The 15,185-nt window shown below is 42.9% G+C and overlaps 1 protein-coding gene across 1 annotated transcript in view; it reads right to left on the reverse strand.

Annotated features, from left to right (window-relative positions):
* Nucleotides 1-13,634, reverse strand: part of LOC311101166 (transmembrane protein 94-like) — a 42,526-nt gene extending 28,892 nt beyond the window's left edge. The window contains exons 1-3 of the mRNA XM_084142247.1: nucleotides 13,540-13,634; nucleotides 12,886-12,932; nucleotides 12,037-12,408 (exon numbers count right to left, since the gene is read on the reverse strand). Of these exons, the coding sequence (XP_083998373.1) occupies nucleotides 12,037-12,060 (24 nt within the window). The 5' untranslated portion in view covers nucleotides 12,061-12,408; nucleotides 12,886-12,932; nucleotides 13,540-13,634. The remainder of the gene's footprint in view (nucleotides 1-12,036; nucleotides 12,409-12,885; nucleotides 12,933-13,539) is intronic.
* Between the last annotated feature and the right edge of the window lie 1,551 nt (nucleotides 13,635-15,185).

A 15,185-nucleotide genomic window follows, 5' to 3' on the forward strand; every position in this document is an offset into this window, starting at 1 on the left:
GGATTCAAACATTTCAATAGGTCACAGATTCATGTACACTGGATACAAAAAGCACCTTCTCCATATAGCTAGGCTGCCCATGACAGCTGACACAGAGCAGTACCTTGCTAGCTGCTTTGCCTTATGCACTGGCACCCACACCTTACAGAAAATAAAATAACAGATGTGCATAATCAACCATTACCCCTTGTTCACATTTGTTGCCCCAAGGTTTTCTGCCCTTCTGTTATATGGTTTTAATAAGCAAATCTCATAGATTCTTGTTTGTTAAATCGTTAATAAGCTAAACTGAATTGTATTATCACTAAGGAGCTAAACTCACTGCTGCCAATAGGATTGTTTGGTTTTATGATTTTAATGAAGATAATCCACAGAGATTATGTTATGCTATATACGTTTCATAATTCATCTATGCACAACGGAAGTGATGCAAACTGCAGAGAAACTACCATATCTAATGTCAGTGGGAACCCAATCTTTTCCCACACTCCCCCACTCCATACACACACACAATTTCATCTCAGCGGTTTTTAAGCTCCACATCCACACAGCTATAAATAACTGACAATTCTCCAGAGTAAGAAAGCCTGCAGAAAACCCTCCAGACATGGATAAACACACAAACGCACCCTGCGCAAAACCCTGTTTTAAGCCAAGCACCTACAAACAATACGCCCACCTGCAAATTGACCTGGATTAACCAAACACACACACTTTCCCCCTCATTGCTCTTCCCCACCCATCAACTCTACGGAGCTTTCATCCCCATTAGGACTTCTTACTTACTATCCCCCTCTTCCGGAACCAAGTTCTCAGCTCCAGATCCAGGACCATGATATAATTGTTCCTTTTCTTTCTCACTTTCTCTTACTGTTGTCTACTCTGTGAACCTGTCATCGATCTGCAGAAAATATTAATATTGTATCCAGGTGCGGAAAGTGTGTGTGTGAGGAGAGATGGAGAGAAAAGAAAGGATCTGCAGGGAGGGAGAGTGTCTGATGACCGGAGAGAAAGTGCACCCAGGGGACTGACGTTAGAGCCTGGGTGACACTGCTTCTGCATCCTCATGCCTTGCTAGCCTGTCTCTTTTCTCTGCCTAGCCCAGCTCTACCCCAGCCCAACACAGAGTGCCGGATAGACTGTTCTGGCTGAATGTCCCGCTGTCTGTGGAGTGGCTGGCTAGATGATACTGCTGATACAGGAGAGTGATCAAGCCAGGTCTGCCAACAGAGGGAATGAGAGAGACAGAGAGAAGGGGAGGGGAGCGAGTGTCCTCACTGAACCCTGGTCCAGAGAAAAAGAGAGGGGAGACAGATGAAAGCTGAAAGAACAGAAGACATAAAGAGTGCATGGTCGGCAAGAGGAAAAAGGAGATGCAGGAGAGACAGAGACAGAGAGAGAGAGAGAGAGAGAGAGAGAGAGAGAGAGAGAGAGAGAGAGAGAGAGAGAGAGAGAGAGAGAGAGAGAGAGAGAGAGAGAGAGAGAGAGAGAGAGAGAGAGAGAGAGAGAGAGAGAGAGCGAGAGAGAGAGAGAGAAACTGGCCCATCCAGGGTTGTGCTTTGTTCCGTTCCAGCCAACACAGCACATAATACAACCCATTCTGCAGCAGTGGAGGGATAGTGATGAGAGAGACAGAGAGACCTCCGTGAACTTTGGTTCTGATCCAGAGAGGTGAAGAGAGTAGAACAGTGTGAATACACCCACAGAAACACTAGAGTCAAACACAGAGTATATAATTTAGAACATACAGCTGTGGCCAAATATATTGGCACCCTGGCCCTTTTCTTAAATAATTCCTAATTTCTTCTAAAATAAGTTGAAATTGAAAAAAACGTTTGGTATCCACACCTTGATATAGAGCTGGGACAATAAACAGAAAATTATCGACACTGGCCTAACCAACCACTTAACGTTGACATTTTGCTAATATCGTTCATTACGATAAACAACCTATAGGGCCCTCCTAGAGAAATTTGAAGTTTAAAGTGTGTTACAGGCTTTGGTTTTTCAATATACAGTGCATTTGGAAAGTATTCAGACCCCTTGACTTTTTCCACATTTTTTTACGTTACAGCCATATTCTAAAATGTATTAAATTGTATTTTTCCCTCATCAACCTACACACAATACCACATCATTACAAAGCAAAAACTGATTTTAGAACATTTTAGAAATATCACATCTACATAAGCATTCAGACCCTTTACTTAGTACTTTGTTGAAGCACCTTTGGCAGCGATTACAGCCTCGAGTCTTCATGGGGATGACGCTACAAGCCTGGCACACCTGTATAGTCGTGGTCAAAAGTTTTGAGAATGACAAGTATTTGTCTTCACAAAGTTCGCTGCTTCAGTGTTATGAGATATTTTTGTCAGATGTTACTATGGTATACTGAAGTATAATTACAAGCATTCCATAAGTGTCAAAGGCTTTTATTGACAATTACATTACGTTTATGCAAAGAGTCAATATTTGCAGTGTTGACCCTTCTTTTTCAAGACCTCTGCAATCCGCCCTGGCATGCAGTCAATTAACTTCTGGGCCACATCCTGACTGATGGCAACCCATTCTTGCATAATAAATGCTTGGAGTGTCAGAATTTGTGGATTTTTGTTTGTCCACCCGCCTCTTGAGGATCGACCACAAGTTCTCAATGGGATAAAGGTCTGGGGAGTTTCCTGGCCTTGGACCCAAAACGTCGACGTTTTGTTGACAGAGCCACTTAGTTATCACTTTTGCCTTATGGCAAGGTGCTCCATCATGCTGGAAAAGGCATTGTTCGTCACCAAACTGTTCTTGGATGGATGGGAGAAGTTGCTCTGAGGATGTGTTGCTACCATTCTTTATTCATGGCTGTGTTCTTAGGCAGTGAGCCCACTCCCTTGGCTGAGAAGCAACCCCACACATAAATGGTCTCATGATGCTTTACTGTTGGCATGACACAGGACTGATGGTAGCGCTCACCTGGTCTTCTCCGGACAAGGTGTTTTCCGGATGCCCCAAACAATCGGAAAGGGGATTCATCAGAGAAAATGACTTTACCCCAGTCCTCAGCAGTCCAATCCCTGTACCTTTTGCAGAATATCAGTCTGTCCCTGATGTTTTTCCTGGAGAGAAGTGGCTTCTTTGCTGCCCTTCTTGACACTAGGCCATCCTCCAAAAGTCTTCGCCTCACTGTGCGTGCAGATGCACTCGCACCTGCCTGCTGCCTTAACTGAGCAAGCTCTGCACTGGTGGTGCCCCGATCCCGCAGCTGAATCAACTTTAGGAGACGGTCCTGGCGCTTGCTGGACTTTCTTGGGCGCCCTGACGCCGCCTTCACAACAATTGAACCTCTCTCCTTGAAGTTCTTGATGATCCGATAAATGGTTGATTTAGGTGAAATCTTACTAGCAGCAATATCCTTGCCTGTGAAGCCCTTTTTGTGCAAAGCAATGATGACTGCACGTGTTTCCTTGAAGGTAACCATGATTAACAGAGGAAGAACAACGATTTCAAGCACCACCCTCCTTTTAAAGCTTCCAGTCTGTTATTCTAACTCAATTAGCATGACAGAGTGATATCCAGCCTTGTCCTCGTCAACACTCACCTGTATTAACGAGAGAATCACTGACATGATGTGGCAAAGAGGGACTTTGCAATTAATTGCAATTCATCTGATCACTCTTCATGACATTCTGGAGTATATGCAAATTGCCATAATCAAAACTGAGGCAGCAGACTTTGTGAAAATGTGGTCAACATTTTTGAGAATGACACAAATACATGACTGTATATGGGGAGTTTCTCCATTTCTTCTCTGCAGATCCTCTCAAGCTCTGTCAGGTTGGATGGGGAGCAATGCTGCACAGCCATTTTCAGGTCTCTCCAGAGATGTTCGATCGGGTTCAAGTACGGGCTCTGGCTGGGCCACTCAAGGACATTCAGAGACTTGTCCTGAAGCCACTCCTGCGTTGTCTTGGCTATGTGCTTAGGGTCGTTGTCCTGTTAGAAGGTGAACCTTCGCCCCAGTCTGAGGTCCTGAGCACTCTGGAGCAGGTTTTCGTCAAGGATCTCTCTGTACTTTTCTCCATTCATCTTTCTCTTGATCCTGACTAGTCTCCCAGTCCCTGCCGCTGAAAAACATCCCCACAGCATGATGCTGCCACCACACTTCACCGTAGGGCTCCTGAGTGGGGCAGCGGTCTAAGGCACTGCATCTCAGTGCTTGAGGCGTCACTACAGACCCCTTGGTTCGATTCCAGGCTGTATCACAACGGGCCGTGATTGGGAGTCCCATAGGGCGGCGCACAATTGGCCCAGTGTCGTCCGGGTTTGGCCGGTGTAGGCCATCATTGTAAATAAGAATTTGTTCTTAACTGACTTGCCTAGTTAAATAAAGGTAGGGATGGTGGCAGGTTTCCTCCAGACGTGACGCTTGGCATTTAGGCCAAAGAGTGCAATCTTGGTTTGTCAGACCAGAGAATCTTGTTTCTCACAGTCAGCGGGCTGTCAACTCCAAGCGGGCTGTCATGTGCCTTTTACTAAAGGCCTGATTGGTGGAGTGCTGCAGAGATGGTTGTCCTTCTGGAAGGTTCTCCCATCTCCACAGAGGAACTCTGGAGCTCTGTCAGAGTGACCTTCGGGTTCTTGGTCACCTCCCTGACCAAGGCCCTTCTCCCCCGATGGCTCAGTTTGGCCGGGTGACCAGCTCTTGTTGGTTCCAAACTTCTTCCATTTAAGAATGATGGAGGCCACTATGTTCTTGGGGACCTTCAATGCTGCAGACATTTTTTGGTACCCTTTCCCAGATCTGTGCCTCGGCACAATCCTGTCTCTGAGTTTTACGGACAATTCCTTCGACCTCATGGCTTGGTTTTAGCTCTGACATGCACTGTCAACTGTGGGACCTTATATAGACAAGTGTGTGCCTTTCCAAATCATGTCCAATCAATTGAATTTACCACAGGTGGACTCCTATCAAGTTGTAGAAACATCTCAAGGATGATCAATGGAAACAGGATGCACCTGAGCTCCATTTCTAGTCTCATAGCAAAGGGTCTGAATACTTGTAAATGAGGTATTTCTGTTTTTTATTTGTAATAAATTTGCAAACATTTCTTAAAACCTGTTTTCGCTTTGTCATTATGTGGTATTGTGTGTAGATTGATGAGACAAAATGTTATTTAATCCATGTATATAGCCAAGTTATCGTTACTCATTGTGTATTTATTCCTTGTGTTATTATTTTTCAAATGTTCTATTATTTCTCTTTTTTTCCTCTCTGAATTGGTGGGAAGTAAGCATTTCACTGTTAGTCTACACCTGTTGTTTACGAAGCATGTGATAAATAAAATTTGACTCTTGTTTTTCTATCCTCGTGGGGAACATTTATTTCCATTCAAAAAACCTAACCCTAAGCTTAAAGATTGCTAAAATTCGAATAGATCGCCTAATTTCAAGCAAGTATAGTGTAGAGAATAATTGTACCATCTAAATGGATGTGAAATATATTTTCAATAACAAAAAATATTGTATTTTTAGCTGTTTAAAGCGGGTGTACAAAACCAAAAGACGCAAAAACGAAAAGTAAGAACTGGAAACATAGAAATAGCACACATAGGACAGATCTACTGCTTCTTATATTTGCATTCAATGAGAATGACAAATCTATAACTCACATTTTATTGTGAATTTGGTCGGGTCACCCAAAAAGTTACATATTGCAGCTTCATCAGCAGCAGATTCTAGTTTAGAATGGAAAATGAATGTGTTTATGCAACAAATTTTAGTGCATTGAAGCGTATCTCAAATAAGCAAAGAGAAACGACAGTCCATCATTACTTTAAGATATGAAGGTCAGTCAATACGGAACATTTCAAGAACTTTGAACGTTTCTTCAAGTGCAGTCGCAAAAACCATCAAGCGCTATGATGAAACTGGCTCTCATGAGGACCGCCACAGGAATGGCGTTACCCAGAGGAAAAGTTCATTAGAGTTACCAGCCTCAGAAATTGCAGACCAAATAAATGCTTCACAGAGTTCAAGTAACAGACATCTCAACATCAACTGCTCAGAGGAGACTGTGTGAATCAGGCCTTCATGGTCGAATTGCTGCAAAGAAACCACTACTAAAGGATACCAATAAGAAGAAGAGACTTGCTTGTGACAAGAAACACGAGCAATGGACATTAGACCGGTGGAAATGTGTCCTTTGGTCTGGAGTCCAAATTGGAGAGTATTGGTTCCAACCGCCGTGTCTTTGTGAGACGCGGTGTGGGTGAATGGACGATCTCCGCATGTGTATTTCCCACCGTAAAGCATGGAGGAGGAGATGTTATGGTGTTGGGGTGCTTTGCTGGTGACACTGTCTGTGATTTATTTAGAATTCAAGGCACACTCAACCAGCATGGCTACCACAGCATTCTGCAGCGATACGCCATCCCATCTGGTTTGGGCTTAGTGGGACTATCATTTGTTTATCAACAGGACAATGAACCAACACACCTCCAGGCTGTGTAAGGGCTATTTTACCAAGAAGGAGAGTGATGGAGTGCTGCATCAGATGACCTGGCCTCCACAATCCCCAGACCTCAACGCAATTGAGATGGTTTGGGATGAGTCGGACCGCAGAGTGAAGGAAAAGCAGCCAACAAGTGCTCAGCATATGTGGGATCTCCTTCAAGACCGTTGGAAAAGCATTCCAGGTGAAGCTGGTTGAGAGAATGCCAAGAGTGTGCAAAACTGTCATCAAGGCAAAGGGTGGCTATTTGAAGAATCTCAAATACACTTTTTTGGTTACTACATGATTCCATGTGTGTTATTTCATAGTTTTGATGTCTTCACAATTATTCTACAATGTAAAAAAGTCAAAATAAAGAAAAACCCTTGAATGAGTAGGTGTGTCCAAACTTTTGACTGGTAGTGTATATACAGTGGGGAGAACAAGTATTTGATACACTGCCGATTTTGCAGGTTTTCCTACTTACAAAGCATGTAGAGGTCTGTAATTTTTATCATAGGTACACTTCAACTGTGAGAGACGGAATATAAAACAAAAATCCAGAAAATCACATTGTATGATTTTTTAATGATTAATTTGCATTTTATTGCATGACATAAGTATTTGATCACCTACCAACCAGTAAGAATTCTGGCTCTCACAGACCTGTTAGTTTTTATTTAAGAAGCCCTCCTGTTCTCCACTCATTACCTGTATTAACTGCACCTGTTTGAACTCGTTACCTATATAAAAGACACCTGTCCACACACTCAATCAAACAGACTCCAACCTCTCCACAATGGCCAAGACCAGAGAGCTGTGTAAGGACATCAGGGATACAATTGTAGACCTGCACAAGCCTGGGATGGGCTACAGGACAATAGGCAAGCAGCTTGGTGAGAAGGCAACAACTGTTGGCGCAATTATTAGAAAATTGAAGAAGTTCAAGATGACGGTCAATCACCCTCGGTCTGGGGCTCCATGCAAGATCTCACCTCGTAGGGCATCAATGATCATGTGGAAGGTGAGGGATCAGCCCAGAACTACACGGTAGGACCTGGTCAATGACCTGAAGAGAGCTGGGACCACAGTCTCAAAGAAAACCATTAGTAACACACTACGCCGTCATGGATTAAAATCCTGCAGCGAACGCAAGGTCCCCCTGCTCAAGCCAGCGCATGTCCAGGCCCGTCTGAAGTTTGCCAATGACCATCTGGATGATCCAGAGGAGGAATGGGAGGAGGTCATGTGGTCTGATGAGACAAAAATAGAGCTTTTTGGTCTAAAATCCACTTGCCGTGTTTGGAGGAAGAAGAAGGATGAGTACAACCCCAAGAACACCATCCCAACCGTGAAGCATGGAGGTGGAAACATCATTCTTTGGGGATGCTTTTCTGCAAAGGGGACAGGACGACTGCACCGTATTGAGGGGAGGATGGATGGGGCCATGTATCGTGAGATCTTGGCCAACAACCTCCTTCCCTCAGTAAGAGCATTGAAGATGGGTCGTGGCTGGGTCTTCCAGCATGACAACAACCCGAAACACACAGCCAGGGCAACTAAGGAGTGGCTCCGTAAGAAGCATCTCAAGGTCCTGGAGTGGCCTAGCCAGTCTCCAGACCTGAACCCAATAGAAAATCTTTGGAGGGAGCTGAAAGTCCGTATTGCCCAGTGACAGCCCCGAAACCTGAAGGATCTGGAGAAGGTCTGTATGGAGGAGTGGGCCAAAATCCCTGCTGTAGTGTGTGCAAACCTGGTCAAGACCTACAGGAAACGTATGATCTCTGTAATTGCAAACAAAGGTTTCTGTATCAAATATTAAGTTCTGCTTTTCTGATGTATCAAATACTTATGTCATGCAATAAAATGCAAATTAATTACTTAAAATCATACAATGTGATTTTCTGGATTTTTGTTTTAGATTCCGTCTCTCACAGTTGAAGTGTACCTATGATAAAAACTACAGACCTCTACATGCTTTGTAAGTAGGAAAACCTGCAAAATCGAGAGAGAGATTTTTATAGAGAGATTTTTTGAAAGTTCTCTCTAAATAAGCTTTGTTGCACAATTAAAGTTTAAAACACAGCATTTCAAACAGTCAGGAATAATCTAATGAATTCAGGGCTTGTAAGATTATACCTAAGCTAAATATAAGCCTTCCACAATCATGAGACCCAGTAATAAAAGTAATTATTTTATCAAAATAGTTTAACCTGCTTTTTTGCAATAATCACTGATCTGGCTTTCAAGTCTGTCTATGAAAATGCCCTTTTTGTTACAAATTTAACCAGCCTTCTACCAGAAGTTGGTCATTTAGTGGATGTGTATTGTGCATGGTTCTGGTTAAATTTGTAACAAAAAAAGACTTGAAAGCCAGATCAGTGATTATTAAAATCATCCATGACGAGTTACAGGTGCTACGGTTAGTAGTTGTAAAAGTAGTAGTGGTAGCGCTTTGCTAGGTAACGACATAAACAATGCCACTTTATATGAACGTCGCCATGAGTATGTTGTCTCATATATCATGGGCAGGAGAGGCACTAACAATGGGAATTCCAAACCACCCGTTGTATAATGTGAAATATTTGAGTATGGGCATGCCATTTTGATTCCCAGTTACATTGTTTTCCAAATTTGCGCCAAATAGAGATTGTGTGAGCAATAATAGGACCAAAGCATAGTTTACATTGTTTAAAGGATATATCAGTGAAGACCACCTCTTCCAGGGCAATAGGCGACACCATATTTCTCTCTATACTCAAACAGGGGGCAGAAGAAATATGTCTAAACCAATTTAGGATGGGATGAAACGCTAGTGCCTGGAAATACAATTTAACGTTTGGTACGGCTAGTCCTCCTACATCTTTCCCGCTTTGCAAGTTTGTAAATGTTATCCGGGCTTGCTTATCTTGACATATATACTGAACAAAAATATAAACGCAACATACAACAATTTAAAAGATTTTACTGAGTTACAGTTCATATGAGGAAATTCAGGTCCCCTGTAGCTCAGTTGGTAGAGCATGGCGCTTGCAACGCCAGGGTTGTGGGTTCGTTCCCCAGTATGAAAAATGTATGCACTCACTAACTGTAAGTCGCTCTGGATAAGAGCGTCTGCTAAATGACTAAAATGTAAATGTAAAATGAAATCAGTCAATTGAAATAAATTCATTAGGCCCTTATCAAAGGATTTCACATGACTGGGAATACAGATATGCATCTGTTGGTCACAGATACCTTTAAAAAAATGGGCCTCAGAATCTCGTCACAGTATTTCTGTGCATTCAAATTGCCATCGATAAAATGCAATTGTGTTCGTTGTCCGTAGCTTATGCCTGCCCATACCATAACCCCACCGCCACCATGTGGCACTCTTTTCACAACGTTGACATTTCCAGTTGAGAGGAGTTCTTATATCTTTTTAAAAAGGACTCAATCTGGCTTGTTGTGGATTTACAATCAAAGGTGTACAATTCTTTATAGAAACAGGAGAATCTATGGTTGATTAATTTGGGTTCTAATAGTAATTCAACCAATTCAGATTCAATAGTTGTAATATCCGCTAATTGAGCCTTACTGCGAAGCTTGTTAGCCAGTAGACGACTGTGTCCATTACCATGGAAGTAATGGTTGAGTCTAATTCGATGGATGGCAAACTCTGCTCTTTCTTATAAATAGATTTTGTTCTGTCTTGACTTTGAAGAGTGTAGTCGCTACCTGGTCAGAATAAAAGTGTTTGTTGAGAACGCGCTAACGTCGTTAACAACTTTTCCAATTCTGATACCTTCTTTAATTGTGATTTATTCAGCCCAGATGCAAATGCAGTTGCATTGTTTTTAATAAAACATTTAATGGCATCCCATAAAATCTAAGGATCAGACTGAATTTTTGTTAATCATTATGAATTAATTCAATTCAGTTTCAAATTGTTCACAGAAAGTATGATTTTGAAGTAAGGAAACCATCCTGTGGCTCTTTTAGGAGGTTCTGAAATGCGTGTCTGGCAGTAATACGCATGGCGATCAGATAGGCTCATATGTCACATTAGATCATGAGAAATCGATTCGGGAGAATATTTTGTGCCTGTTTGAATAGAAAGTGTAATCTTTTGCATTAGGGTTATGCGCTAGCCAGGCATCAATGAGGTTGTAATCAGAAAGTATATGTTGGAGAGCTTTGGTTGCCTGTGGATTGTAGTTGACCTTATCAGATTTGTCCTGCATGTCCAGAATGGCATTAATTTATTTCCCAATAACCAGATGGAATTCAGTTAATTCTAACAATATGCAGTTCAGAGAATCAAAAAACATAGGATAATATGAATTTGGAGCATACACATTAATAAACACAATTTTCTTTCCATTACGGATAAATTTAAGGAAAGTGATTCTGCCTTCTTGGGTCTTCACCTTTACCAAGAATGGTGATTGAGTTTCTTATGCATCATTATGATCACACCTTTAGTTTTGTTTGGGGCTGTTAAAAACAGCCAGTTTGTACAAATGGTTCACTATTTTATGTGGGTCCTTCTGGTTTCTTGCTAGAATATCAAGACAGCTGGAACACTTGATAGGAATATTAAGGCCTTTCAACTTCCACGAGAGAATAACTAGTGTTGCAATTGTTTTTCTCAAATGTAACTTAGTGTTGATAAGCCCATGGATGTAAAATAAAAAGCGTGATCCACAGGAAAACCCACCCATTGGTCGCTCCCCACGCAGAAGACCCTCTCCAATAATCCCCCCCCATTTCAAACTACAATACAAGACATCATCAATGTCCCATTAATTTCAGCATAGTCAAAAGGCAAAGGCCTAAAGCAAAACAGTAAAAGCACTTAAGATTCTACTCTACCTCCAGAGTCTCTAGAACATCCATGTGCGTCTCCTCTCCTTGAGCAAAGTCAAAAAAAGAGCTAATAATTACATAATCCATAGCACATACTGTATGTGGGACCAGAGAGATAGAAGTGGAGAGAGGTGCTCTACTTTGAACCTGTTGAATAAACTGGCTGGCAGTTTTCCATTCCCTACCCTATCCCATGCCTGGCTGTTGTTGACCCAGTAGCTCATTGTGAAATGCATCTGCTCCTACACTTCTATGTTTAACAAGCATTACTGACCCTGACGATGACTGATAGCACACGCCGGAAATAGAAAGGGAGGAGGGTGAGAATGAGGAAGGTGAGAATGAATGGACGACGTGGTTTCTGACACTTGTCAACTTATAAACATTCAGCTCAATGCTTTTAAAGTACAAGCTCATGATAATGAGTTGACAGTACAGTCTTTTGTAACACCAGACCAAAAACATACATTTCAATGTGTGTCATGAATAGCCTACATTTCTTGACCAACATCAAAAACCTTGAAGGAGCAGCTAGAAGGCAGTTTGTGGGGATCAGTCAGCCCACACAAGCGCGTACACACACAAAGGCACGTACACACACACACACACACACACACACACAGAGATACACACACATCCCAAGGAGCCTCCCTGTTTAGCACCACTCCAGGGATCCAGCTGACGTCGTTTGGCGCTAGGCAACTCACCTGCTTCTTATCCTGTAGCTCCATGGCAACCAGCGCAGCCTCTCACCATGCTCCGAGCCACACACACACCTGACGAGGCAGAGACTTCGCCCTCTTGATCTCCCCTCGATACTCTCTTGATGTCGTCTCGATACCCCTCTTTATCTTCTCGATGAACCCTCGAACCCCAACTTAGGCTGGAGGAAAGCGTCACCCACTGGCCCCCTGCCGGTGCCGCTATGCCTGCCTGCTCTGCCAGTCTGAGGGGAGGACCACGCACGCCCACAGGGACTCACAGCAGGGCACGCTGGGAGCTGCAGTTTTGGAGGCTAGATGCTGTAGTCAAAGTTGTGTTGAGGATGTTGTCCTCATTACACAAATGTCTGGGTAGATCTTGGTAGGGAAGAGATAAATAAAAGGGAAGAGTAAATAATTATGGCATTTGTATGACATATGGCATTCATTCAGCAGTGATATTATACATTGGCTGTTGGTCAGTAGACTATAGGTTAGTTGGTCAGTGGGCTACATGAGGAGAATACAATAGTGCTGTTGAAAACATTGTTAGTCTGAAGCCCTAAAGCTCCTGACAACAAGCCACCACTATAAGCATCTTTCGTCCTCTTTTATACAAAAACAACAGTCAGCAGGCTCTATTGGCTCACACTACACAACACTGTGCCCAAAGTTACCAGCAGAGAGAGAAAAAGAGAGCCAGACAGACAGACACCCAGAGAGAGAGAGAGAGAGAGAGCGTGAGAGAGGACAGACAAAGGGAAACAAACAGACATACATACAGAGGGAAAGAGACACACAAGAGACACATGTAGTACAGGAACCACACCCAACTTGTATGATCATTATCTGTACCTGTACGCATGGTGTAAGAATGCACTCCAATAAGCAACTGGGGCAAGCTAAAGTACACATACGGAAACACATGTCATTTGTACTAATATAGGCCAGTCACAACAACATCCTACGTCAGAAACACAACTAAATTTGGCCCATGCCTGTCTATCGCTAAATCCACCTGGCTGGCCGACTTACACAATATTTAATGTAATCACTTTCCGCGTATGCTTATCCTTGGATTAATTTACACAGATTTTACCTGTACTATTAGACGGGAGAGAGGCGAGGAGCGACAGCCCACAATATGTTTTTATAGTGACTTCCTTGTGTGCATATGGAGATAATCGTTTCACATGCTAGCTAGTTAGCTTACTAGCTAACTGGGAGTCCATCGTAGTGACCGCAGATTCTGCAGTGGAAAAGCATGCAATAAGCTAAACTTCGCACAATCAATGTTGTGACAAAAACAAGTCTCAATGTCGTCTTACTTATGCACTGTTTCTCACTCATTGCTAACTAGCGAATAGTACGAGTTAACCTAGCTAACATTTCCATATCTGCAACCCAACGTCAAGGTTCGTCTTCTTCTCGATGTCAAGAACAGCCTGCGATAACTGGCACCCTAAGCACTATTAATGCACCATATATCTGCATATCTATCATACTCACGTACAGGTTGCAACACGGTCTGTATCTCGTCACACCGTTTAAAGCTCAAATTTCTCTCAAATATCAAGTGTACAGAGAGGAAGCGAGAACCAACTCGGCAGAAAATCTGTCTCCCTCCTGCAGGTGGCGTTTTTCGCCCACCAAGCAAGGAGGTTTTGTAGAGGTCAATGAGTGTCACATTTGGTCAAACAAATGAATGGCTTATTTGCTAAGTGAGGTTTATTTGATCGAATAGCAGTTTCGTAATGCTTAAGTTGTTATGAGTGCACTGATATAAGTAGGACACGTAACAGCCCGGCGACTTTGACAAAAAAAACACTTTATTTCGGAGTTGTCTCGAGATGGCTATGCATATTCATGTCATGAGGCTAGTAGCATAGCATACCCACTCGAATCCAATCGAATATTCAAAGCAGATTACAATAAGGAGATGTATCCACCAATCCAAAGAAATTATAGGCAGACAGCCTGCCATGCCGCGTTGTGGACAACGACTCCCATTGTTAGTGTGGAGAGACGTATCTTGTCAGTATATCCATAATCTTTGGTACAGTCCACAAGTGACCGCCATGTTAGAAATGAGGGAGGGCGTGGTATTTTTGGTTAGGGGCGGTGAAGCATGGTTGGGATTCCTGGAGGGCTTGCCATAGGTGGAGTCCTGCTCTTTTGATTGGCGTATGTGGGAGAGGTGGTGGCGCAAGTCTACGGTTCTATTTTGAAATACGATACCTACTTCTTCTTCGTTGGGGCTTTATGGCGGACTACATCTTTTAATGGCGTATTGTGGCCACCAACTGGACGAGGGTGAAAGTTTAACCAAATAGTAATTCCATTAAGGGCAGGGAAAAATAACATTAATCTACACAAACTACATAAAATAATTAACAAAAAATAAGTAGCCAGAGAGCTCAACTACCCTGCTCAGTCTTTAGGGCTTGAGAGGGTGGGACCGAACGAGATAGTACTCCATGTAGCTCTTCAGATGTGAAATCTTTTAATCCCAGAAATATTTCAGCCGCAGAAACAATGTGGACTCTGTCATGTCTATCTTTCTTCACTTCTTTTCCACTTGCGCAGTGCCATTTACCACCATTACTATAAAAGACAGAGTCCACTTTCTTCACATGAACAATTGCTGGGTCCACTGGTGATTCACCGGACCTTCAGAGATACTCACTCGTTCTATCCTTTTGACAGCCTCTGCATAGGAGACTCACCACTGCCCTGATTTTAGCAACCTCATTCTCCTTTACCCTACTCGGGCATTCCAAGAATGTCACCTCATGTTCTCCACCACAGTTACAACCTTTTGCTCCTTGGCCATTCTCTTATGCTACACAGTCGGGATCTCCTTCAAAGTGATCTTTCCCACACGTCCCACACCCACATCTTGGCTTCTTGCCTCTGCAGACACTTTCTATATGTCTAAACATGTTACAGTGCTGACACTGCAAAGGCCTGGATACAAAAGCTCTGACAAGATAGTACACATATCCCATCTGCACTCGGGTCGGGAGGGACTCCATATCAAACAACATAAGAACAGACAAACTCTTCTCTTTCCTGCCGTTAACCAAACGATTCATCCTACGAGCATCGACCACTCCAGGAATATTCTTCAGTATATCAATGTCAACTCCAGAAAT

The sequence above is a fragment of the Coregonus lavaretus genome (genome assembly GCF_964263955.1).
Source record: "Coregonus lavaretus genome assembly, chromosome: 25".
Lineage (NCBI taxonomy): Eukaryota > Metazoa > Chordata > Actinopteri > Salmoniformes > Salmonidae > Coregonus > Coregonus lavaretus.